This window comes from Ammospiza nelsoni, chromosome 5, assembly GCF_027579445.1.
Source record: "Ammospiza nelsoni isolate bAmmNel1 chromosome 5, bAmmNel1.pri, whole genome shotgun sequence".
NCBI classification, from domain to species: Eukaryota; Metazoa; Chordata; class Aves; order Passeriformes; family Passerellidae; genus Ammospiza; species Ammospiza nelsoni.
The window spans coordinates 13614989-13640142 of record NC_080637.1 but is presented as its reverse complement, the minus strand read 5'-3'; the positions used below and the strand labels follow the sequence as shown (position 1 = coordinate 13640142).

Genomic DNA, 25154 nt, shown 5'->3' with positions numbered 1-25154 from the left:
TCCCTTCCATGCTCCCAAACACCACTCAGAGCTTTGATAGCTTGCAGCCTGCCTGCCTTATGCTGGAGCTGAGAGTGGATCTGCAGACAACACCAGGCTGAGTGGTGCACTTGGCATGTCTGAGGGATGGGATGTCATGGGGAGGGACATGAACAAGCTCCAGTGTTGCAGTGTGTTGTAACTTCCTGTTTTACTTCCCAGTCCCTTCCCAGGTGTGGCACTACCCCTCTCCCTTCCCCCTCGCCCCCTTGCTGAGTGAGTTCTGTCAATCAGGCTTAACATTCCTGAGGCCTCGTGTCGTTGGTCAAGTTCAAAGGATGCAATTTAGGCCTGGGAGTCATTGGCCTGTCTAGGTGTCCCTTGTCCCCTGAGATCCTCCTCCTCCCACCTGGTTGGTGCTCACCTGTCCCTTTCCCTCCCCCTGTCCCTGGGCTTAAATTGACCAAGGACCATGTGCTCGGTATTCTGTTGGAGCTGTTACCTGAGATTCAGACCTCTGTGACCATGGAATAAACTCTGGATTTTAACCCTCCGGCAGAATCCATCTCCTTTTCTCTTCACCATCGCCTGAAGCCTTCCCACCTGAGGTAAACTGGGTTTCTACAAGCCTGGGTTTGTTTCAGTGCCCAGCTGCAACCTCCAGCCATCCAAAGGTGTCTCTGGGGTGAAACACCACAGTTGCTGCCTTTGGCCCAGCAGCAAGGGACAGAATAGCCCAGGCACAATATAACTGGTAATATTGGGATTCTTTTCCAATACTCCAGAACTGGGCCCAGGGCAGCCTCATGAATTTCAACAGGGCCAAGTGCAGGGTCATAGTGACAGGACAAGTGATAATGGTTTAAAACTGGTACAGATTGCCCAGAGATGCTGTGGAGCCCCATCCCTCGAAGTGTTCAAGGCCAGCTTGGATGGGCTTTCAGCAGCCTGGTCTAATGGATGGTGTCCCTGCTCATGCCACAGGGCTGGAACTGGGTGATCTTTAAGGCCCCTTTGAACCCAAACCATTCTATGATTAAATGGTTCTTTGAGGGGGTAAATAGAAATTAGTGTCTGTCATATCTGGGAAATGCAGAAGCCTGCCCCTGGGAAATGTTGGGCTCAATAGGTCTGGAAAATGCTTTTTAAATGTTAAGCAAAGTTCTCATCCACACTTACAGAGATAAAGCTTATTCTTGTCAGTCTTGAGAAATTAAAAAAAAGTAGAAGTTCTCAAACTTCGTATCAAACTTTCTGCAGTGTGAGTTAACATGGTGATGGTTTAATCTCCTGGATTTTGCCCCGTTTCTGGGAGCCACGGGAGGTAAGGCGTGCGCTGGTTTTGTTACCTTGATCTCTATGGAGGGAAATGCAAAGCTGCCTTTGAGTCACCAACTCCCGAGGACGAGGCGCCAGAGGCTGCTGCGCCATTAGATGGCAGCACAGATAAGGACAACATCCATCGTGCCCGGCGCTGCTCCAGGAAAGCTTCTCCACTGCTTTCAGCATCCCAAGGTACCTTGTGGGTGAAGAATTTTCACATTACTTAAAGCAAAATAAATTGAAACCTGTAAATTAGGATTTTCATATTATATTAAAGCATATAAAATAAAAATTACCCCCTCCCCCCAAACAGTGATGGCATCTATTAATCCTGAATTTCTTTCTGAATTATTTTATTCCTTATCCTGCTCAAGCATTCATAAATTCAGCTATGCTGACTAAAACAGCTCCTTTCTTGATGACATGTATAGTAGCTTATCACCTAAAAGCTCTTCTAGAAAGCTCTGTCACCAACCATCTCAGCTCATGGCCTCATGAGCAAAATATTTTATATTACTTGCTGTTGCCATTTGAGAAACTCAACAAATAAGCAGGCACTTAGTAGGCCCTCGGAATATTCCAGTGACACTTCAACCAATTTCATTTCTTTAATGGAAAAAAAATCTAAGCAAATGAAGAGGAGACCTAATTTTGTTTTTCAGACTGAATATCTAGCTTATTACTAATTATTTTGCATTGTGTTGGCTTAAAGTTATATAAAGGAGAATCAAGGTGCTAATTGCATACCTGTAAGCCTGACATTTGTGCTGACATCCCAGAGTCTTGCCTGATATCTTGTGCAAAAGCCATGCTTGAGCTGTCAAAGTGATGAAGTTCCTGGTTTTTGCTATGGCAGAGCAAAATTTCTACGTTCCTGTGCTGGGATGTGACAGGGGAATCCTGAGTCTCTGTAACTGGTAATGTGGCTGATGATCTAGAGCACCTTCTGGTGTTAAACTGTGGGAATACTTTTGAAAATATGTGGCAATCATGCCAAAGAGACTTCATCCTAGCATATAGGATTTTGACAATCTTTATTTCACTTTTCCCCTAAGAAATTGCTAACAATAATATATAATTTTGCTTATTAATAATCCTAACAGCTATATTAAGTTAATATAAAGCTAGCTTGCACTTGACAAAATCAGGAGTAATAATTGATTTTGTTATTCCAATTTAAAATTGGTTTGTGGAGGTTAATTCAGCCCCAGCTCTCAGCTTTTTGAAGCATTTTCTTCAGGCTGTTTTCCCAGGTGACTGAGCTGATGCTCAGCCTTGGAGGCTGGTCACACACTGGTGATCTCAGGAAGTGCTTTGCAGCAACTTTTGGAGCAGTTTCAAAAGGAGAAGAGCTTTGTAGTGTCTCATAGGGAATTGGGGGCCACATCTTCTCTTGGGGGTTGATGACCATAATGTGTCTGCTTATGCTTCTTTCCCTGGAGATTTTCCTCTTGCAGAGGCAATACTTCTCTCATCACTTTGTGAAGTGGAAAAGCTGTGAAACTGGCCTCCCCATCTCCCCCCACCCCCTCATGGGGTTATGAGACTATCTGGAAGAAGGGAAGGATATATCACTTTACTTTTTAAAATGCAAAAGACATTTCAGAAGGCAAAGGCATAAAGTAACTCTAAGCAAAAATTTAAGAGAGACAGATGGGTAATAGAAAACATCACATCAGTATCAGATCACTGCAAGCTTTGGCTTTGTGTTTTCAGCACCATGACACAAATGTTATTTGATCTAAAGGGAAGAGAATGGATTTTAAACTACATATTCTACCTGCTGCAGAATTCCAGGCCTTCTGTGAAAGTCTCTACACAAATTATTAATGTAGGCTGCTGTGGATCACAGACCAAGGTGGAATGGCTGCAAGCGTGCCTAATGTGTGCATGTACTGCCAGCTACTCCAACAAAGCCATTCCATTCTGTATAGAGCTCCTTTGGAGGGAGAAATGTGTAAATCTCTTGATTTCACCACATGGGGAAAAAAAGTGTTCCTTTCTAGCTCTACCTCAGAACCTATTCAGCATATGGCTGTCTTTTCAACGTGTAAACTAGTTAGGACAAATCTGGGGTGGGTTTTTTATTTATTTTAAACTGCCTAGATCTTATTCCATTTCAAATTCTCAGAGAATCAGGTGAAACAACTAAAACTTTAAAATGTTTGATGGATATCAGACTAGCAGTGAAAACACACAGAAAGCTGCTGGGTGCAGCATTACATTTTCCTCTCTAGAACAGACAAAGATGGATAGTGTGAGGGAAGCTGATCCATTACTCTAATTGAAATGTGTCAGAGCCTGGCAGTTTGGGCATAATGAGACCCCAGTCACAATAATTTCTAGATCATCTCCAAATGCAGATACTGCTGCATCAGCACCATGGAGGTAAATCCAGCATCTCTTTGACAAGGAAGTACTTACCTCCTGTTGGAATGATGTGACAGCTCCTGGTGGCTCCAGTGTACCTTCACATGGTGAAGTTAAGGGGTGATCAACTTCTGAGCTTTTCTGTGTCATCCAAATCACTTGTTTGGGATTTCCAATCTATTTATAAATAACTGAAATGCATTGCCCATAAAAATGAACAGCATACTACAAACCTGGCAGTTCTCTATTTAACCATAATAACCTTATAAATAATTTTCACTCTTCTTTCTCTTACTATAAGCCAAGTTTTATAGCAAACAGAGTAATTAGGAACTTTATATTGTTGCTCATATGTGGATGTGTAGCCAGGATCCAGAGGGTGGAGATGACTTGCCAACAGGGTTCTCCTAGGAATTTGTCCCATGAATACAAATCCCTGCACTCATTAAGGGATCTGATTCTGCCTGGACTTGACACACCTAAGGGACCTCTGTAGGCACAGATGTGAAGGAGATGTCCAGGCTTGTGTTTAGGAGAGCAGTGATCCCAACAACAGCTGTCCTTATCACAGATAAGCTGGAGAAAAGCACTATCACACTTTATTTTAGTATGCTACAAAAGTCTTTGTTGAACTTTATTAGGTACTTTAATACCAAGCATACTTTGAAGTAACAAAAATTATTGTTATTATTACTTTTACAGAAAATCAGGTATTTCAACAGTTTTCTTTACAGTTTTTTTGACTTAAAAAGAAATTACAATTGACAAGTTACAATGGAACGGGATGGGAAGGTGATAACATTTAAAAAGATAAGACATACTATTCTTACAGAGTCAACATTTGATGATGTACATCCTGGTATGTCTCTCCCTTCTGACTGTGTACAAATTGTACATATTCACTGAGCTGCCCTGGCAGGGTTGTGATGCCTTGTGATGGCACTTCTCTTGCAATGTTTGTGTGTATTTAGAAAGGGCTTTTACATTACAACATCACCATGATGCTAAACAAAATAATATAATACAGAGAAACCCTGTTTTGGTGATTTCTGTCACAGCAAAAGTGCCATGACTGCAATAATGTGGGATAGAGGTAAACTCAAGGAGCAAATGAAGATGTGATATGAGAGCACATCCAGATAATAAACCCTTTCACAGGCTTTGAGGTGTGGGTGTGGTTGTGAGCCAACAAGAGCAGAGAATGAGGATGGGCTTCACTGAGACACCACTTAACAGGGACTCCTGGAATGCATCTGGCCCCTGAGGATGTGCATTTTCCAGCTGACACTGGTTGGACTAACCAGAGATTAAAAAACCTGTCTGAAGTGGGCCCTTAAATGAGTTTATGCTGCCTCATGTGTGAACTACTTGGTTTTTGCCTTCCATCCCCTTCAGGTCAATAGCAGGTACGGGGAAGATGTTTATGGTGGTTGACTGATTTGGGTGGGGTTTTTGACCAGCTAGTCCTGGTCCTTTAGAAGTCAGAAGAATTTTCTACATCCAGTTACAAGCACAGTTTCAGATTTAAAAAAATATTTTTTTAAATGCTGCCCAGATTCACACATGAATTTACTTGTCTGACATTCAGGTGAAGTCAGTGCCACATCGGTACCCTGGTTAGATAGAAAAGTTATCTAATTCCCTGTATTTGTTTACTGGCAGTTTGCTTAAAGATAATTTTTCTTCCAAAAGCAAAATAAATTTTTCTGAGATTCATGCACTAACTTATGGAATATTTTTTGTTGTGCAGTCAGTAGTTAAAAAGCAGTTTTAACTCATGTTTTCCTCATATCTTCAGCATTTTGCATTATTTGTGATCAACACTAGCAATTATTTATTATTTTAGCCATTTCCCCTGAAAGCCAAAGAATGAAGGAACAGGCTTTAAAAGCCCTGAAGGAATCAGCACTGGAGTGCTCATTTTGCACGGGATTAATCCGTGATACACAGGAGAACCCAGAGGCACGAAGGGAGCGACGTGCTCATGGCCAGTCCCGACCAGGACAGACGTGTGCCCTGGTGGGAGGATGGAGAGGAGCAGAGGGGGAGTCCCTGCCTCCCTCTGCTGCTCTGTGCTGGGTGCTTTGCATCCAGGCCTTTCACCAGGAGCTCCTTCTGTGCCTTCTCCTGTTTTACTTCTCAGTGGCTTTTGGAACTGAGTGCACCCTGTGGGACCTGGGGAGGGAAGGACTTCCCTGCCAGTGCCCCAGTGCTGTTTGCATCCAGCCCTCCTCACATGGCTATTTGCAACATGTATTTGTTTACTAGTCTGTTAATTTTTGTATTGAGTTTAAACTCAGGGCTTTACTGAGTTGTATTGAGTTTAAACTTAAGGCCAGAAGGTCTCTTTAGATCACCCTGTCAGATTGGCATTAGCATGGGCCAGACAGTGTCACTGCACAGTTGTATGGCAGAACAGGGGAACAAAATGCCCTTGAAGTGAGCAGCAGTGTGTTACATTTAAGGGGTAAATTACTTTCTTCTGTTAAAAAAGAAATCAAGGGCTTTTATTTTGTCACTTCAAATACAAACAATTCTATGCATCTTGGGAAGATATAGCATTATGATATTCAGTCAGACATACCTTATAGTATATATGCTTCATAGAACTAGAATATAGGTCAGAAATAATTTTTGAGTCTTAAGTTTGTTACAGACATATTAATTGGAACACATATGCAGTAAAAATTGAGAAGCTTTACAGTTTTAGTCAACTTATTATACAGTGAAGTAAATGAAGTGCAGCAATGTAGCAGTAAAAGTTATGCTTTTTCCACTAGGTGATGGAAACATTCAGAGTCTATAAATGCTAATTTAAGAGAGATGTCCTAACAGCTTCTTGGCTACTGGGATAGGAATAGTCTGAAGTTAACTGCCTCTCTACTGTGAAAGGTTTTAAAGCTTTTTGCTTTCCGTCCGAATAAAAAAAATGACATTTACAAACCTCTTCAATGCATATATATTACATATGTTTATCTAGCAACAACTACACCCCTTTTAATTTATTCCCCAAATGTGACTTTTCATGCATGTCTTCTGGATGCTGAATTCAGCAACAGTTTCTAATGAGCTGGTGTGTAATCCATGATTGCATTTCTCTTCTGAAATCACTTCCATGTCTGGCTGATCTATGTTTAGAAGGTGGTGCTTATCCATCAGGCATTTTTGCACTTGTCAGCATTCTTCTCTGTTGGAGGCCCTTTCCCAAGCTTCTTCCCATTTTAATGTTGATGTACAAAAGCTGTTATTCATTTGTTTTGTGCTCATTCTAGTGAGGATTGGCTTAGTAGGACTGTGCAAAACAGAGAAAAGAGAGAAGCTGGTTTACTGCCAGAAAACACAAAAATGTTCACTCTGTGCTTAGCTTAGAGCAAGCCTCTGACCAATATTCTAATGCACTTCATTATATGTATTTCCATTTGTCACGAAAAGTGAAAAATTTAATCTGTAGGTAGGATTTGTAATCTGAAATTTTCAAAAATAATTTTTCATTAGCTAATTGACACAGGAAGTCAAAAGAATGAGATTATTTCATCTAAAGTTTGAGCAATATGAAAATAAAGATACAATGCATATTAAAAATATTGCTGTAAAAAGACTGAAATATTTTATTTCCTCCCCCCACATTACACTTCTCCCATTCCCTTAAAATCCCTACACCCTTGACTCTTGTGGTCACCTTGGCCTGCAGGTAATTCACCCACAGACCCAGAGAGCACGGTGCCCCAGGGCAGGATACCCAGACCTTAAAGCCTGGGGGGGTGGTCCCAAGAACCAGTGAGCCTGGTGGTGGCAAACCCTTCTGCCATGGACCTTGGATGCCTGCTTCCCCATCAGCTTCCAACAGACTGACATTTTTCAAGCAAAGTTTGTTTTGGAGGAAAATTCCAGACTTGTTCAGCATGTATCTATAGTCCAGATTTATTTTACAAGACACTTTGAATTGATGTTGCTGAGACTAGAAAGTAGCAAATAAGTATGTAAGAAGCATAATGTGAACTAGGGAGGGAACTGGACAAAACGGGTCAGTTTTGTTTGTGTTAAAAAATTAATATGAAATATAATGTTCACTATGATAAAAACATTTTTATGATCAGAGTATGTAATGGGATGGAAGTTTCCAATTGTAAAAAAAACCCTTGCAATTCATACCTCCATGAGCTTCCTTTTACCCTTTGAAACATTTAGCAAAAATGAAGGATAAAGTGTGGATGAGAAATGAAGATACTTGTGATAAATGAAATCTATTAAAAATGGTCTGAGTCTGGAACTTTGGTGTATTTTATAAATGTGGTTACTAATGTTATTATTGTGGCAATTAGTGATATAGGTAAACAGCGCTACCAAATAAAGTGAATGAAAAAGTGCCTGAGCCTCCAATCTGTTTATTTTCTGGGATAAGGGGGTTTGTGAGCCTCTTAAACAATCCATATTTGGTGAAACTGAAATCTGGACAAAGATAACTTTGTGTGGTAAGGAACACGTGCCCTAGGAACAATCATAGCTTAATAGAACTGAATGAGCCATTTCTTTCAATTATTTTTAATCATAATTTCATGTATGTTATTCAAACCCCTAACATTGCTTATTGGATTTCCAGCACCACTCAGAGTTTCAGCAGTAGCATACTAAGACCTTCATTAATTCTTTGGAAAAATTTTGCATGCAGGTGTTGTACACATGGAAATGAAATTTAACAAATGCCATAGCTGACAAGACATATATAAGTTATTCACATGCAACATCTCTCAGTCTGTTTTGTATCACACCACAGGCTTTTGAAGTTTGTTTTCTTAGAGCTACTTACAGTGCTGCTGCCAAGAAATCAGTTAATGGAAGCAGTTTTCATGGAAGCTGTATTATCCAGCCACCCAGGTGCTCTGCTCCTAAGTTCCCTATTTAAAGTCTTTAAAGGCTGCCTGTTAGGCTGACCTCACCACAACGGGGTTACTGCTTATAATTGACACACTCAATTAGGGCAATCTCTTCTGCTGACTGCAGAGCTGGGGTATAGTCAGCCTGGAGGGATTTGCAGCATTTTAGTGTTTATGTACATTTCAGAAAGAGGACACTGAGGTTTGTTTGTGGTAAAGATGAATCACAGGGAGATTTTCAGGTTGCTCCCTGACAAGGTGTAAAAGACATGCTGAATTTCAGATGGTCCCTTCCATGCTGTTGCTGTAAAGTCAGTAGAATGAACAGTAAATATGGAGAGAAAGGCAGGCCTTCTAGGTTTGGGTATATATTGTCTCAGACAACCTTAATACTTTACACCACTAATTGTCACCAGCCATATTGAAATGATCTTTGCCATGTATTTGACTGGTATCTAGAAAATAACACCTTTCCAAGTGTTCATCTTTTATTGCTGACTCCAGACACACACAACTGCTTTGCTAAAGAGCAGCTGGCATTTGTGGTGCCACCAAAATTGGTACAGTTACAAAACCTCATCAGCTGGCAGAAAGCCATGGGTTAATGAGGTACCAGAAATTTCCTCCCAGGGCCTCCACAGGATTCCTCCAGCCTAAACATCATCTCTGCTGAATGCTTGCACTGTGGGGAGTGTATGGGAGACGATGAAGGATGAGAGAAACATTGATTCTGAAGCTCTGCAGTTGAAAATAGACATGCTGAGGCACCTTGGATAACACTGCTCTCTGGGCTGTAGGCCAAAAAAAATTGGACAAGTTCAGTTTTAATGAGGTGTTGGAGTTCTCACCTTTCTGCTTATAGAACCACAGAATCATGAAGGTTGGAAAAGACCCCTAAGACCATCAGTTCTAACTGTTAACATAGCACTTCCACGTTCACTCCTAAACCATAACTCCAAGTGCCACTGCCACACATCTTTTGGACACCTCCAGGGACAGTGAATCCAAGACTTCCCTGGGCAGTGTATTCCAGTGTCTGACAACTCCTTTGGTGAAGAAATTTTTCCTAATATCCAATCTAAACCTCCCCTGGTGCAACTCAAGGCCATTTCCTCTCATCCTGTCAGTTGTTACTCTGGAGAAGAGACCAACCCCCACCTGGCTACCATCTCCTTTCTGGGAGTTGTAGCATGATAAGTTCTCCCCTGAGTCCCCTTTTCCTCAGGCTAAACATCCCCAGCTCCCTCAGCTGCTCCTCAAAGGACTTGTGCTCTGGGCCCTTCACCAGCTGTGTTGCCCTTTTTGGACACACTGATCTGGGTCAGTTCCTTATAACCACAGGGAGATGGTTTTGTTGCTTTTATCAGGGTCGGTGAAGTGCTAAGTGTGTCAAAACTCCACTTGTAGCCACTGCAGCCCAAAATTCAAACAGGAACATGTATTCATGGCCTGGACAATATCCAGGTGTATATAATTAAAAGGCATGAAAGGGAGATAAATGCCCAGCTGCACAAGGCAACCAATGACCCATTATCTCTTATTTCCTTGAAGACAGTCTCTTTAGAACAGATAACAAACCCAATTTGAGTGGCCTGAGAGAATTATTTTACTTTTCATGTTATGAGAGAGAGGATTTATGAATATTCCCATTTCCCTACCTGCTGTGGGCGCCTTTTCCCTCTTGATGCACTGAGCATCCTTTGCCCTGGCCTCATGGGGAGATGCTTATCCATCACTGGAGAGTGGCCCTGGGGCAAACTGTGCTCTCAGTAACCAGCCAGGCACCAGCTCAGGTCCTCTCCATGATTCCTGATGATCCAAGATGAAACTCTAGCCCGTGTTTTGGGGAAGCTGTGCACAGATCATACTGGAAACAGCTGTATGGCCAGGAGGAGAATAAATGGTGCACTGCTGCCTACACCTGCACTGCAGCTGAGACACAGTAAGGAGGGTACAAGGCTGCCTGTGGAGATGGAAAGGAGAATGGACAGAAATTCCCCAACTGTTTTGCTAGCAGTGCTCTTTGAGTGTTTCACTGTTCAGCAACTTCTCAACAAAATGTGATTAATGACCTGTCCACACCAGAGCTGCCCAAGGCGTTTCCTCCTCTCCTTGGCAAACAAGCAGGCAGGATCTGGCAACTGCCTGCTCTGCCATCACTCACAGCTACCAAAAACTACCTGAAAGGGCAGGGGTTAAAGAGAATGCACAGTAAACCTTGAGGAGTTACTAAAACTTTTACAAAATTTTGGAATTGAAATTGTGTGATGGTTTTGTCCATATGGCATTAGAGGAAAAGCTCATCTGAGCAGAAGGTGTGTGAGCTTGCTCTTCTGCTGCAGCACTTCCTTGCAATAAAATAGAATTGAATCACATAAAAAATGACAAGATTTTTCCCAATTCAGTATGCAAGCCCTGTGAAACCAGAGCTGAGTGGAACAGTGGGACTTATTCAATCTGCTGGATGGTATCTTGCTCACCCTGTTAGTGGCAGCAGCTGAACTCCTGGGCATGGCTTGTGGGAAGTGTTTCTAGGACAGTAGGAAATGGTTTCAGGAGCATGCAGGAATTTTCTAAGTGTGTGGCTCTGGTGGTTTTGCTGTCAGAAGGCTCAGTTCCTGGCTGCACAAGCACATTTCCAGCATGTGGCAGGATGCTGTGGTGGTGTGCTCCCCTCCACAGCTTCAGCCCTAACCACCAGTGGGCTCTGATGGCTGCACCCAGCTTTCTCTGGGCTTTGGGGTGGGGTGGCAGCCTGGTAGCCAAGGGCTGTCTGGAGTGATGGGCTGCATGCCAGGATGTCCCCTTGAGGAGGGGATGTCACCTGTCAAGGTTACTCCTCAAAGCTGAGAGATTCCTCACTGCAACAGAGCCTTGGTAAGTGGTTAATAGCACACTGAACTTTGAAATCTTAGCTAAGTGACATAAAGGATTGATTGTGCAAATATAATCCCTCAGACATAAACCACTGAACAAGTCTGGGACTAGGATTGGAGTCAGGCACACCGACACTTCTCTTTGAGAAGGGGTTTAGAACACAAGGGAATTCTTTCTGAACCTCATGCTCAATGACAGGGTCTCTGTCAGTTTTGTCTGCCCTTGTCCTCTATGCAGCAAATAAACAATCTTGCCATTGAATCTTGCTAAACCACTGTAGCATTTACAATTGAACTTTGTTAAATCACTGGTTTATATCAACAAAGTACATTGTTGCTTCTCTCTTGTATATTGCTGCTTCTCTCTTACAAGTGCAGTTGTTTCCATCCATGGCAGATGGTTTCAGGGCCACAGGGGCAATGATGGCTGAACAGACAGAATGCTGTTTTATTAGACATTGTTTTCTGAGAAGAAACAGGAAAAGTTGAAGGATCCAGTCAAATCAATTTTGCTAGGTTTCCAGCATGTGTGTACAACACACAGCTGGACAGAACTTTGCTGTCAGCTTACAGGCTGTCATTCACAAGAAAAAAACCCAGTACACCTAAAGCTACACTCCTTGAATACTTAATGCACTCAGCAACTATCCTACCCTCCCTGACAGACTCTGGCCAAGTCTTGTGGTTTTAAAATCCAATTCGATCTTGCATTGTATTTCCCCCCCTTTTTCTATTGTATGTGATGACTGAAACGTGACAGGAGGAAATGGATGTTGGTTCAGGGGCTGTTTGGTTGCAGACAGCATGCTGTGGGTGGAGAATCATGGAATCATTGAATGGTTTGGGTTGGAAGGGACCTGAAATGCCTGAAATATCACCTCATTCCAACTCCCTTGCCATGGGCAGAGACACCTTCCACTTGACCAGGCTGCTCAAAGCCCATCCAACCTGGCCTTGAACATATCCAGGGACAGGGCATCTCTTGGCAACCTGTTCAGGGCCTCACCACCCGCACAGTACAGAGGGATACAGCAGGGATACATTATTTTCTGCATTGTTGAATTCTCCACACAGAATGTTTCTTCAAGCTATTATGACAATAAGCAAAAGGCCCCAGGACTAAATGTGGTTGTCAAGAAGAATTGACCACAAAAAAAGCATTGAGCAATGAAGTGTCACCACCTTGTGCCAAGGTATGAAAGGAGACATGAAGAGAGACAAAGGGAAATTAAATCTGAAGCCCAGAGTGGGTCAGGGCAGCCTAACCATTTGTGGTCTTGACTTCTTTAAATTCCTTTTTTCTTCCAGATGGAAATTTTGAGAAAGGTGAGAAGATGTTTTGGGCACAGAGATCAGATAGAGGTTAGGCCTGGAGATGCATCTCACATAACATCAGCTCTCTCACAGTCAGACATCAGATGTGAGGCTCTAGGAAGTCTCATCCATGGTTCCCAGCACGGATGAGTGCTCTTGGCTTCTGTGGGTCTGTAGACCTGTATGAGATGGGAGGCCTAAATCTGAGATGGACAAAGTGAGGCGTGTGAATCCTGCAGTTACAATTACCCTGCACAAAGTCATTAATTGCATGCATGGAAGAAAAGGGAAGCTGCTGACCATGCATGGAAGATCTTCAGCCTGAAATATCAAATTATTAGGCAGTTTTGTAACAAAGCCTGAAAGATTAGGCTTGCTTGTAACAAACTATCAGAGACCTTATCTGAGCACAGCTTGAGGATGGGTATTTTTAGTTCTTTTGGGGTGTGCCATCGTGCACCAGGACTGCCTTCCTGGTGAGCAAAGGGCTTTGCAGAAGCTGAGTCTGAGGTTCCAGCCCCAGGTCAGGGAGGAATCAGTTAAATCAGGTAAGATCAGTTAAACAGCTTGAGGACTGATTGGGCAGGGATGCAAGCAGCAGTCCAGCCTGATGGGAAGGCATGAGCCAGGTTACATACAGCAGTCGGCTTGGCTCTCTTGTCAGTGGGAACTGTGCCTGAAGGAGCAGGTGAGTTTTGACTGAAAATGCTGCAAAATGGGGTTAAAGCAGCTTAAAGAAGGCACCTCTTTAGACCCTGACACTTTTCTTATCTCTGAAAGACCCTACTTCAACTATGCCTAAATATAGCCAGGTGGCAGTGACAAAAACTCTGAAAATGGGTGGCAGTGGCTCTAAAACTCTGAAAATGGGCAGGTTTCAAACTTCCCTGCCACCCTTCCCAATCCCTGGGTTGGGTGGCTTTCCTCTGGTTTGAATGCAGCTCCAAGAATACAACATATGTGTATTTATTGGTGAGAAAGACAGGAGAAGAGTGACAGACAGAGGGAATAGAGACCTATCCAAGGATGGATCAAGCTGTAGCTGTCATCTCTGTCATCTGCTGGCACCAGTCTGGGCTGGTGGAAGCAGGGCTCCCTTGGGTGATGGCTCTGCTTGCCATGCCTCACTATGAACAGCTTTTGGGCTCCTCATCTGGGCAGCTCATGGCTGTCCCTCCAGGGCAGGCATCACCATCCCTGCTGCTGTCACACACAGAGTGTGCCCTGGACACGGGAGGAGGCTCTGTGTCTGCCTGAGTGGGAACCAACACACTGGGATGTCGAGATCAGATCCTGCTCAACAGTGCGCTGCCTTTTCCTCCATTTCAATATTTGCTTCTGTCACGAAAAGGAAGATTTTTATCATAATGAACAAACACAGCAAAAAGCCTCCTATTCTTTCTCCTAAAGAGTTTTCTTTGACTGTGGAACATCACTGAGACGCTCCTTCCTCTGGTGGTCCCTTTCCAGAAGGCTCATCAATTTGTCTTTTGTACTTGGTGGTGTTTCTGTCGAGTTTGGCAGGGGAGTCACGTCTCAAGACAGGTTTGCTGGCATGGGAGATCTAGTATGTTGTTGGAAGAACTGGCAAGAGGCTGAAATGCCTTCATCAATAATGTCTTTCACATGAAGGAGCTTCCTGCTCTGTAGAGTTGTAGGCTCAAGTCAAGCAAAATCAGTCGCTTGTTGTTCATCTATTTTTATTTCCTCCATGTGGTTTGCTGCAGTCTTTCTTTGCCCAGATGGTCAAATAAATTGCTGTCACTGAACAGGAGTCTCTGAACGGTGATTCCTAAACTCTTCCTGTTCTCTAACTGTTTAATGAGAAAATGTTTCACTTTCTTTATATTCTGCCCATTTGCTGTAGCTGTTTTTCAGTTTCTCCCCTGGAACCCAGAGGATCTGTAGGTACTTTTGTTTGTTTCTCCAGCCTCCAAGCTGCGTGATCAGACTGCCCAAAAAGCTCTTCATTGTCTGTATTTAAAAACTGTCACAAACATTGATGTACTTGTTTACAGGGAGCTTCTCTGAGGATCCAGCCATGTCAGTGAGGTATCTTGACAAGGTTCTGGGCATACCAGCCAGAAAATGTTTGGATTGGCATTGTACAGTCTTTTGGCTTTTTATTTTGTTAGCAACATTTTATATTTACCTTTAGCAGCATTATATCTTCCAAGAGTTTTCCTGTGCTGGGCAATGTTAGATGTTGACATTGGCAGGTTTGTTGGTTTGGGGAAGCAAACCTTGGTGCCATTGACACAAAGCTGTCCTTGTCTGTGCTGGGCCATCGGGGCAGGCAGAGGCAGAGCCCAGGGCCAGCGTGGGCTGGGGGCTGTGGGGAGCCCTCAGTGCTGCCCCGTGTGCTCAGCCTGGCTGGGGCTGCTCTCCTGTGAGCACACAGAGTGGGAGTCAGTGCTGGGAGAAAGCCAAAATATTGCAGCAGAGCCTGGAAGGTGCCAGCCAGGATCTCTGTGTAAGGAAGCTGCTACGATGGGGCTTATTTTAGTGGTGTGGCAGAAAGGGAGCTCTGCTCTTTTCTCAACAGACTGCATTTCTCCAGATGAATTCACAATTCATACAGTGAGTGTTTCCTCCTAACAGAAAGGAAGAGGGCTCTGGCAGTTCTCTGGTCACTCCAACATGACATTTCTGTGAATGAAATTGCCTTAAAAAAAAAGCTGATTTTTAAATTTTAACATAATAACTAAAACATTGCAAGAAGTTTAAATAAAGAAAATAAGAAATATATCAATGCTGATGAACCTTAAATGCTGCAGAATAATAAAAACATTTAAAATCTCCTTTTTTTTGATTGTGTGAAATGAATTTCCCTGTTCTTTGGCCAGTGCAAAAGCTGTGTGACCTCGGAACATGGCACAAATCCATGCTGAGCAAAGGCACATCCAAGGATTTCCAGAAGTTTTTCAGACTTTTTCGTTGTAGGTACTTGTGCTGGAGGGAAGAGAGAATTTGATGCATGAATTGGGCTGGAACTGGGCGTGGGGCTCTGGCTTCAGGGGCTCACTGTGGAGGGGAATGGTCCTGCAGCTGCAGGACTTTGTCCAGGGCACCTCTGGGGCAGGGGCTCACCAGGGCTGTGCTGCGTGTCCTTCATCCTGTCACACTCCTCTCTGACTGCTTGGCTGCTCTGATGCTGGGTCTCCACCAAAACCTGCTAATGAGCTGCAAATATTGATCCCATTTGAGAAAGATACAGGTGCCAAGTTACATGCTTATGGGCAACAGAAAGATAATGATCTGGAGCTGCTTTGGTCTGAGATTTCAAATCTGCAGTTTAGTGATTAGCTTACCAAGCACAGGAATGTTAATTAACTCTCTGTATACTCTCTAGGCAAATAGGAAGTGTTTGGAACTGTACATTGGGCTCACAATTGTTTCCAAGGTATGAAATTACAGGTTAAACTACTGAAAAAATTCTCAGTGGGGTTAGATGATACTCTGCTAGAAGAGAGTCTGGATTTGGGAGCTGGCAAAGCCAGGGTCTAGGGAGAGGGTGAGCTTTTTGGTGAATACCATCTGTCATGAAAAGACATTAATTTTTGTCATCTTCATTTTCTTGCTCCAAACCCAATTTGTGCAGGCTTTGGACAATTTGTAAGGATTTATTACTGCTATTAATTTATATAATTCCCTTAAACATTTTCTTGAGTTGCTCTAGAGGTGTGAAGGGCACTCTTGTAAAAGAAAAAGAAGAGATTCCTTCCCTGAAGAGCTTTCAGCATGGAAAGCAAACTCCAATCAGCAGTGCAGAGGAAAAAAAACCAAAACAACCCATCCCAAAGAGGGAAGGGGAGGCTGTGTTAGGAAATTGCCAGCTGAAGAGCATGCAGAAAGGCAAGCTGGTTTGCAGGAGCCCTCAGTGACACGTGGACATGGACAGTTTTCCTGTTGTTTGGCTGTTCCCATCAATGACTATGAGACAAGTCTTGGGTAAAGTTCACATTCCAATGTAAGGATGCCCTTGTAGCAGCAAGAGGCAGCAGGGCAGTCTCAGGCAGCAACTAACCCAGTACCAAACACTAACAGGACGGGGGGAAATCTCCAGCCCACCATCTCAAACCAAACCCCAGATTCACCAGGATTCCTCAAAGCTCAGTCACTAGTTTCTCCAAGACAACAATAATTCAGAACAACCTATTAGATAAAGAAGACAGTGATACAAGTTTGCTCAGAAAGAAGCTCAGCTGTAGAAATGGGGGCAACTTAGACAAAAGGGAAGCAAGTCAGGTCCAGTTGCATCTGCACAGCTACATCTGCAGCTGGAGAAGAGCTCCAATAAAGACTTCCCACATCCTAAACAAGTAATATTTGTCCATACTTCCCTCTCATTCTGGTCCCTCAGCCAGGTGAGCAGTGGGGGCACAGAGGACCCTGTGTGTGCCCTGGGCTGGGCTGCTCAGGGGGCAGTGCCCCTGCTGCTGGCCCTGCTGGGGCTGAGGCTCCTGCCGAGCCTCCCTTGCCTCAGGAGACCCTGGCAGTGCTGAATTCCCAGTGCAGGTGCTGCCTGTGTTTGGTGTCTGGCACGGAGTCACCTCCTTGTGCTGAAATAATACTGATGGATTTCTGCTCTGCAGTGATAGCTTGTGTTTGCAGCTGGGTTAATGTGTGTCAGCTGTCATCGTCCCTGTCAGCCGCTGCTGTCACCGAGCTGCAGATAAGTAAATCTGTGATGATGCATATCCCAGGGAGAGCAGGGATTAAATATTTCATCGCCTCAGACACTGGAACAGCTCCTAATTTGGTGTCCTTTTCTGGAGGTCACATCCTCTCGGATTGCCCAGCCCTGGGGGAGAGCAGAGCCTGCCTGGGTTTCAGGGGCTGCAGGGCTGGGCATTGCTGGCAGCAAGGTCCCTGCAGCCAGGGCCAGCCAAGCTGCTGAGCCAGTCTGGGCACAGTTAGAAATCAGCAGACACTCAAGGAAAAAGTAAAACTTCCTTTTCTTCCAGTGGGCCTGGTAAGGCAGTTGAGCCTCTGTTGTGCAGACCAGGGACAAGTGGCCAAGTGTCTCTGTCTCTGGGACACACTGCTGAGCACCAGCACCATGGACTGAGCCCCTGCCTTGTGTGCTGGCTCCCTCCACGTGGGCAGCACTGTGGACAGCATCAGCTGTGGCTGTGGTCAGGTAAATGTGCTGGTTTCATGTGGTCCCAAAGTGATGGGCACTGAACCCTGGGGATGAGCTTGGTGGTCATTCCTACAGCCCTTACATCACCGGGTGTCCATGCTCTTTCTTCTCTGCAGTGATATGCAAACCCCTTTGCTAGCAAAGTCTCATATTATCAACTGCTTTGAGACAGGAAAAGAAGCTACAATTCAGATTTCTTCACTCTCCTGGACTTTTATGGTGTCACCCACAGCAACTTTATGTAGAAGGAATTTTCAGTGCAAAATACCAATTTGTTGAGACTGAAATTTTCTCGGATGCTTCTTTTTTTTAACACATGAAAGGAGCTATTCTAGGGAGATGTGGAAACTGAAAGAAAATACTCTGATAAACAAAATCTTGGATACTTTCAGACCAACTACCTAAAGAAACAAATAAAAACGAAAATGTCCCCTTTTTTGAACCCCACTGGAAGAGACAGAAGACTCATCCTGTTAGTGCTGCTCAGGGAATAAAGTCCTTGTTTTCCAGAAAGACTTAATGAACCATAAACATTCAAAAACCAGGAAGACATATAAACATGAGTTGTGAAAAGCCTGATTTCTTTCTTATTTCCTTAGAGCTAGTGGTTTTCTTTGCAATTATGAGGCACAGAAGGATGATTTTTGTTTGTTTTTGCTTGCATCCTTTTTTTTTTTTTTAAACTGAGATTGAAGTACAACATGTGATTCAGAACTGGAACTTGGAAAACAGAAAGCATGAGCAGTTGTGACACTTCTAAAGTTGCAGGTAATTCTACAGGCATTTCATCTTCATCCCTTCCTTGTCTTCATCTGAACTTATACCTTCCTTTGCTGTGCTCTTCATGTGGACAGCAGATAGACTGTATCCTCCACATGGCTATAAAAACACAATACAACATTCCCCCATGGGTCTGTGGTTGCACTGACTCTGGGATCAGTAACTGGACCTCAGCAGAAAAAACCTGAGGTTTTGCAGATGGATCTTTCTGTTATGTAAGGTCTCCAAATCAGTATTCATCTGTGCACTGTGAAATAGCAGCATTTCTGCTTCTTTTTGATTTTTTTTTTTTTCATGCGGGGAAAGTATACTTTGTGCTGGCTTCTTACATAAAAATAGCAAACTTTATGAGATGCATTTCCCTCAGGCCTCACAGAGTAGAATTTGTTCTGTAATAAGAGACCAATGTGTTTTAATTGCTTGTTGTAGACTATTACCTGTTAAATTTTTCTGACAGTGTGACACCAGCAAAAAAAACTTCTGTTTTGCTTCCTTCTACTTTAGAACTGTCAAACAACCCTAACATCTAAGGATAAAACATGACAGATGACTCAAATATGTGACAGGTCATAAAATATTGATTCTTCATGTTACCTGCTAATGAAACACATGCCACCATGGCTAAATCTTCCTTGCCTTGGATTCCTGATTTTAATTGTTATAATTCCAGTTTAGGTTTTAGTCTAGAATTAGGAAGCAATGGGTTTGGTCCCAGGAAATACTAAAGCCTATAAATAAGGGATCAGTTCTACTTTTCTTTAACTGGTGTTTTTTATCTAGACTCCCAACCATGTTTTATGTTAAAATCTTCATCTGATGGAAACCCTTTTGGACCTTTCTGGTTCCTTTTTGACTCAGTAGAACCAAGCCAATTCCTAACACCATATTATTATGAGAAGCACTAAGGATCAATCAAGGACTTCCCATTGTGATTTTCTTCCCCAAGAGATGAACCTTATCTTGATCATGTATGAAATAAATAATATTTACTAGATTTTTTTTTCCAGGATTTTGGCATTTTTCTGGTTAAGCTTATAATTTTTAGTCTTTTTATGTAATTTTCAACCAGCAACAGCTCAGTGTGGGCTTTCTTGTCTGGTCCTACTGGGTCCTTTCTGTCCAATGAAGACAGTATTGTTTTGGCTAGAGATTTCTATGTAAGATCTTCTGGCAGGAAGTAGGGGATGGTGCTCTACCTTTCAAAGACACTGAACCTACCTTTCAAGCAAAATCTGGAAAACAATGTTCAAAACTAGATTTGTAAGCTCTTGAGTAGGGATTGTGTCTGGTACAAATTCTGTGTGCTTGGAAGGTTATCTGTTTTCTATTTCTATTAGCCAGACTTCTAAAAAAGTTGAACCATGAATCTGAAAAAATCTAAAAAGCATTTAGAAAATCTCATAGCATTTAGAAAACTTTCATTTAAATAAGTTGATATGAAAACAAATTTCCAACAAAACTTGTTGAAAAAACATACTGTTAAGAGGTGATTAGTGTCTCACTGTCCAGCTAAAGGACTGTATTTACTAGAATTTCATGGGTATCTGTCTTAGATCTGATGTTATTAAAATACTGTCACTAGCCACTTAGATAGTGGAATAGAGGATCTCCAATGGAATTGGGGATTTTCTCCTCCATTTGTGGGTCACAGTAATTCAGGAGGGGCTCCAAGAGTGTTGTAGGTCAGAACAGTATTCAACATTTATAATGAGTCAGAGAAAAGATCTGAAAACCAGGAGACAATTCAATAGCAATACATGCATGGCTAAAGGAGAGATTAGCGCTGGATAACAGTTAAGGACCAAACAACCACATGACTCCATAAGTCCCTTCTGTTGTGAAAAATAGACTAATGTCCTACGACTTTGAAGAAACACAAAAAATTATCAGCAAGATGCACAAAGTGAGTCTCCCAGGCTGCTCAGCAGGGCCCCAGCTGCATGGTTGGCTTTTTGGCACTGGACTGTAGGGGAGAAGTGTTCCTACCTGGTGCGTACAAGAGGGGAACAACAGGAGTGTCAGAAGTCTTGGAATTCTTAATGTAAGAGAAAACATGGGCAATTGATCTGTGCAATCTAGAGGAAAGGAGACTTAGTGGACATAACACTCTTAACTCTGAAAAAAAGCTGCTGGAAAATGAAGGGAATAAATCATGGGAATGTGACAAGTAATGGACTTAGAGAGCAGCCAGGGAAATTTCACAGATGTGAGGAAAACCCTGTCCAAGATAAAATCCTTTGGCCTGGGGAGCAGCTGCTGAGGGTGGAGCGGGAGCTGCCAATGCTCCCAATGGGGCCCTGCAGTGCTCCCCCACCAAAATGCCCCCGGTCCCTGCAGGCAGGCAGAGCTGAGGGACATAAACCCCACAGTGCACCCGCTGACGTGCAGCAGGGAGGCAGGAAAAGAGAAGTGTGCCATCTGCACCTTACAGCCCCACAGGAGGGACACAGCCTGGGAGGATGCTGGGCTGCAGGGCAATTCCTAAGGCAGGGCTCAGGGACAGTGGTGTCCTGCTGTTCCCCCTCACTCCAGCTGGAGGGACTAAATGACTTAGGAACATCACGTTTTCTCCCCAGGTGACTTACACAGAGGGCATTTCCACTGATCAGGGAAGAATGATTCCCCAGCCCATATTTCTGTGCCAACTGTACTGTCTATTTTTAACAGCAAGTTTCCATTAGCATTTGTTTGCTAAAAATAAACACATTTCAAATGCAATTCATTACCTAGCGCATTAGGGTAAAGGCAATTTATTCTTCAGTCAAGAAGAAATATTTTTAAGAGATAAATTGGTTCATGCAAATATCTGTGACTTGCACTCAGTGCACGTGGTACCAGCAGAGACAGTGCTCTGATTTCAATTGATGGGATAGATCACAAAATTCAGGAAGCTGCTGAGGAGCTCAGTGCAACATTCTATTTAACTTAATTAAAAACATGATGACAATTATGTAAGAGAAAAACAAAAAAGAGATGTGGTGTGCTAGACACAGTTCTCCCTTTGAACTGCGGTGAAACAGAAGGGTAACAAATGGGCAGATAAGGTTCTTGAGAGGGGTTTTTTTAATTATATTGATGGTAATGGCTCCCTAAAACCTAAGCATCACTGTTTCTCACTCACAGAACAGGGGAGTATTACAAGGGCACAATTCTGAATTAGAAAATGCCAGTACAGAAGGATTTTAAAATGGGTTTAGATGAGCTGCTAAGCCAGGAGATGGATGGTGATCTCTGGTGAACCTGTCCTTCATGAATCCCTTAGTTTCCTTTTTATTTAAGAAAAACCAGCTTCCCAAATGTTTTGTGGAAATAAGGTACTTAAAGCAAAAGTAGCTATCTTTTGGCAGGAGGATTTGTAGGGCATGTAGTGAATTCCTGCTCTGAAGGTTCTCAAGTAGGAACTGAACCTGAGCCTCACATGCCCCTGTCTCCTTCAGAACAAAAATAATATACCATAAATAAATAAAAAACCATAAAAAGAAAAAAATCGACTCAAAGTCCTCAGGATATGTGGGAGGAAAAGCACAGCTTTCATATCCAGCCACCGCTAATGCAGCAGGTCCTGCAAAATCGGCACAGTCTGATTTTCCCCACTAGAGGGGACTGCAGTATCTGGAGTTACCTGCTCACTCAGAGCAGTTCTGGTAACTTCAAAATCTGTGGCATTACTAAGAAAATTAATTACTGATACTTGCAATATAATTCAAAACAGTGTAAAATTGGAATATGGTGGAAACCCTTATCAAATATGAAAAATGAAAAAAAAGAATAACTTGGATTTAGGTTCCTACATTAAACAGTATTTGAAAGTTGCCAGAATAAAAAATAAAATTAGTGTTTTAGTTTATCTGAAAAATGTGGGGCGCTTTTCTATACTGTTTTGCAATGTATATATGAAATACTTTAAATTAAAATACAGTTTTAATTAACATCAGAAACCTAATCTATAAAATGCTCCTGATGATTCACAGTAATGTGTTAAATCTGCAAAACCAGCACCTTGCTGTCCCCAAAATATTTTGGTGGCAGGATCCTGAGCTAATTGCAAACACTTGAAACAAAATGCAGAAGGAGAGAAATAAGAGCCCAGGTGTGCTCCCCACCTTAGATGTGCTGCTGGGGGATGCCACAGCAGGCGGCACAAGGAAGGCTCTGAACGTGGAGAAAACAAGTTCTGACTTTTCTCATGGTCTCTTATCCCTACAATTTTGGCAATTAAGCACTTCCAGGTGCCTTTTTCATCAGAAACAGCCATCAAAGCAGCACAAGTTAAAGCACATGTGCAGTTGTTGAACTCCAGGAAAAGGAACAACAGAATCAAAGAATTGTTGAGGCTGGAAAAGGTCTAAGATCTTTTATTTCAACCTTTAACCCATCATCACCACTATACCGTGTCCCTTAGTGCCACATCCACACACCTTTTGAACAGTTTTTTTTTGAGTTTCTGACAGGGGCACTTTCAGAGACAGTGTTTCTATCACTTCCCTGGGCAGCCTGTTCTGATTCCTGACCATTCATTCAATGGAAAAATTTTTCCTAGTATCTAAACCTCCTCTAATCTAAAGTCTAATCTAAACCTCCTCTGGTGCAACTTCAGGACATTTCCTCTTGTCCTGTCACTTGTTACCTCCTCTCAGATGGTTGTAGAGAGTGATGGAATCACCCCCAAGCCTCCTCTTCTCCAAGATGAACAACCCCAGCTCCCTCAGCTGTTCTTTGCAAGGATTGTGTTCAATGTACAAGCACTGGTGCCTGCTGCCAAGGGCCAAGATTTGGGTTTGGAGCTGGTAGTTCCTGCCAACAGGTTTTGTTTTGTTTTACAGAGCTTTATTTGCATCAGTTCTTCCTAAGGGAGCAATAGTGGGAGGTGCCTCCCTCATCCTGTGATTTGTCCATGTGTGGGTTGTGCTGCACTTCTGCCCTGCCACAGGGGTGATCCTGTGGGATGCCCTATTTGCACCTTGCTCACCACTGCATCCCTTTGGCAGGATCAACCCCTTGTTTATTACTGCTCTTTTGCTGCAAATCATTAAACCAAAACTCGTATTTTCTCTCTGCCAGGTGCCAGCAGTTTTCTCGTCTTGGTGTGAGAGACTCAGAGAGCTGCAGAGGTCAGCAGGAGCCTGCTCCAGCCCCTGTTCAGCTACAGCAGGCCACTCAGGGTCATCTCCAGTCAGGTCCAACCATGGACACTCCAGCACCTCTCTGGCAGCCTGCTCCAGTGTTTGACAATGCTTGCTGACAAAAAGGGTTTTTTTAGAGTTTAAATGTGATTTCTTGCATGTCAGTTAGTGTCTGTTGTATCTTATGCAGTGCCCAGGCACCACCAAGCAGACTCTGGTTCTGTCCTCTTCACTGGGCCCCCATCAGGTGTTTGTACACACTCACAGGGTCCCTGTTGAGCCTTCTCCATTCCAGGCTGAGCAACACCAGCTTGTCACAGACATATTTATGAAAAATCCTTCTGCTAGGATCTTTTCTGCTGAGAAGCTGAGAAGCTTCAGCTTCTCCATGTTTTGCTGCTTTGGAATGTGATTTGGAGAATTATTTACCCAGCATGTGAAATTGTTTTCACTTGATGACCAACGACAGCCACCTGTGTCAAGGCTGTGAGCAGTCACAAGATTTTATTATGATTCTTTCCTATTCCTTGCTAGCCTTCTGATGAAGGAAAAACTGTTCTTTTAGTATAGTTTTAATATAATATATCATAAAATAAGAAATCACCTTCTGAACATGGAGTCAAGATTCTTGTCTCTTCTCCCAGTTTTTCATCTGCTGAATCATCCAGATGGACTTTGTGCCATTCCTCACAGCCCTTTAAGCTGGCACTTCAGCCAGTTTTTGGTCCACCTCGCTGTTTAGTTACTCAGCCCTTCATCACCTTGTCTGTGAAGTTATGGCAAGCACCCAAAATCCCTGCTCAAGTCAAGATGAACAATGCCCCTCACTGCTTTCCCTGTGGCCCCTGGGGCAGTCATGTTGCTGTACAAGGTTTTCAGGTTTTCTCAGGTGTGATTTCCCTTTTGTAAGTCCAGGCTGACTACTTCCAATCAGCTTCTTGTCCTTTGTATTTGGAAATGGTTTCCAGGACTATTTACTCCATGACCTGGCCAAGGACTGAGGTAACACTGCCCCACATCATCCCTCTTGGAGATAGGAGTGACACTGAATGTCTTGTCTATGGTATGCCCAAACCTATTGAAATTATTTAACTACTTTTTAAATTCAGTTAGTGAATGCAAAAATTATTTCCATGGTCATCTTCTTACTACAGAAATGGCAATCTTTCCAGGTGCCTTCCCCAGCAACAGTTTTCCTTGATTGCTCCCTCCATTCCAAACTCTTCATTTGCTGCTGTTCTCTTTCCAGGGGTTGTGACAGGACACCAGCCCAGTGCAGCTGAGTGCCCGGGATGTTTCCTCACACACTGGGCTGTTTCCAGAGGACTGAACCTCTGCCACAAACCCATCCAGCTGCTGAGAGGAGGGA

At 43.2% G+C, this 25154-nt stretch overlaps 1 protein-coding gene across 1 annotated transcript in view; it reads right to left on the bottom strand.

Annotated features, from left to right (window-relative positions):
• Nucleotides 1-4134: 4134 nt before the first annotated feature.
• The window catches only part of LHFPL3 (LHFPL tetraspan subfamily member 3), a 233976-nt gene continuing 212956 nt past the window's right edge, over nt 4135-25154 (bottom strand). The window contains exon 3 of the mRNA XM_059472401.1: nt 4135-6964. Within this exon, the coding sequence (XP_059328384.1) occupies nt 6936-6964 (29 nt within the window). The 3' untranslated portion in view covers nt 4135-6935. The remainder of the gene's footprint in view (nt 6965-25154) is intronic.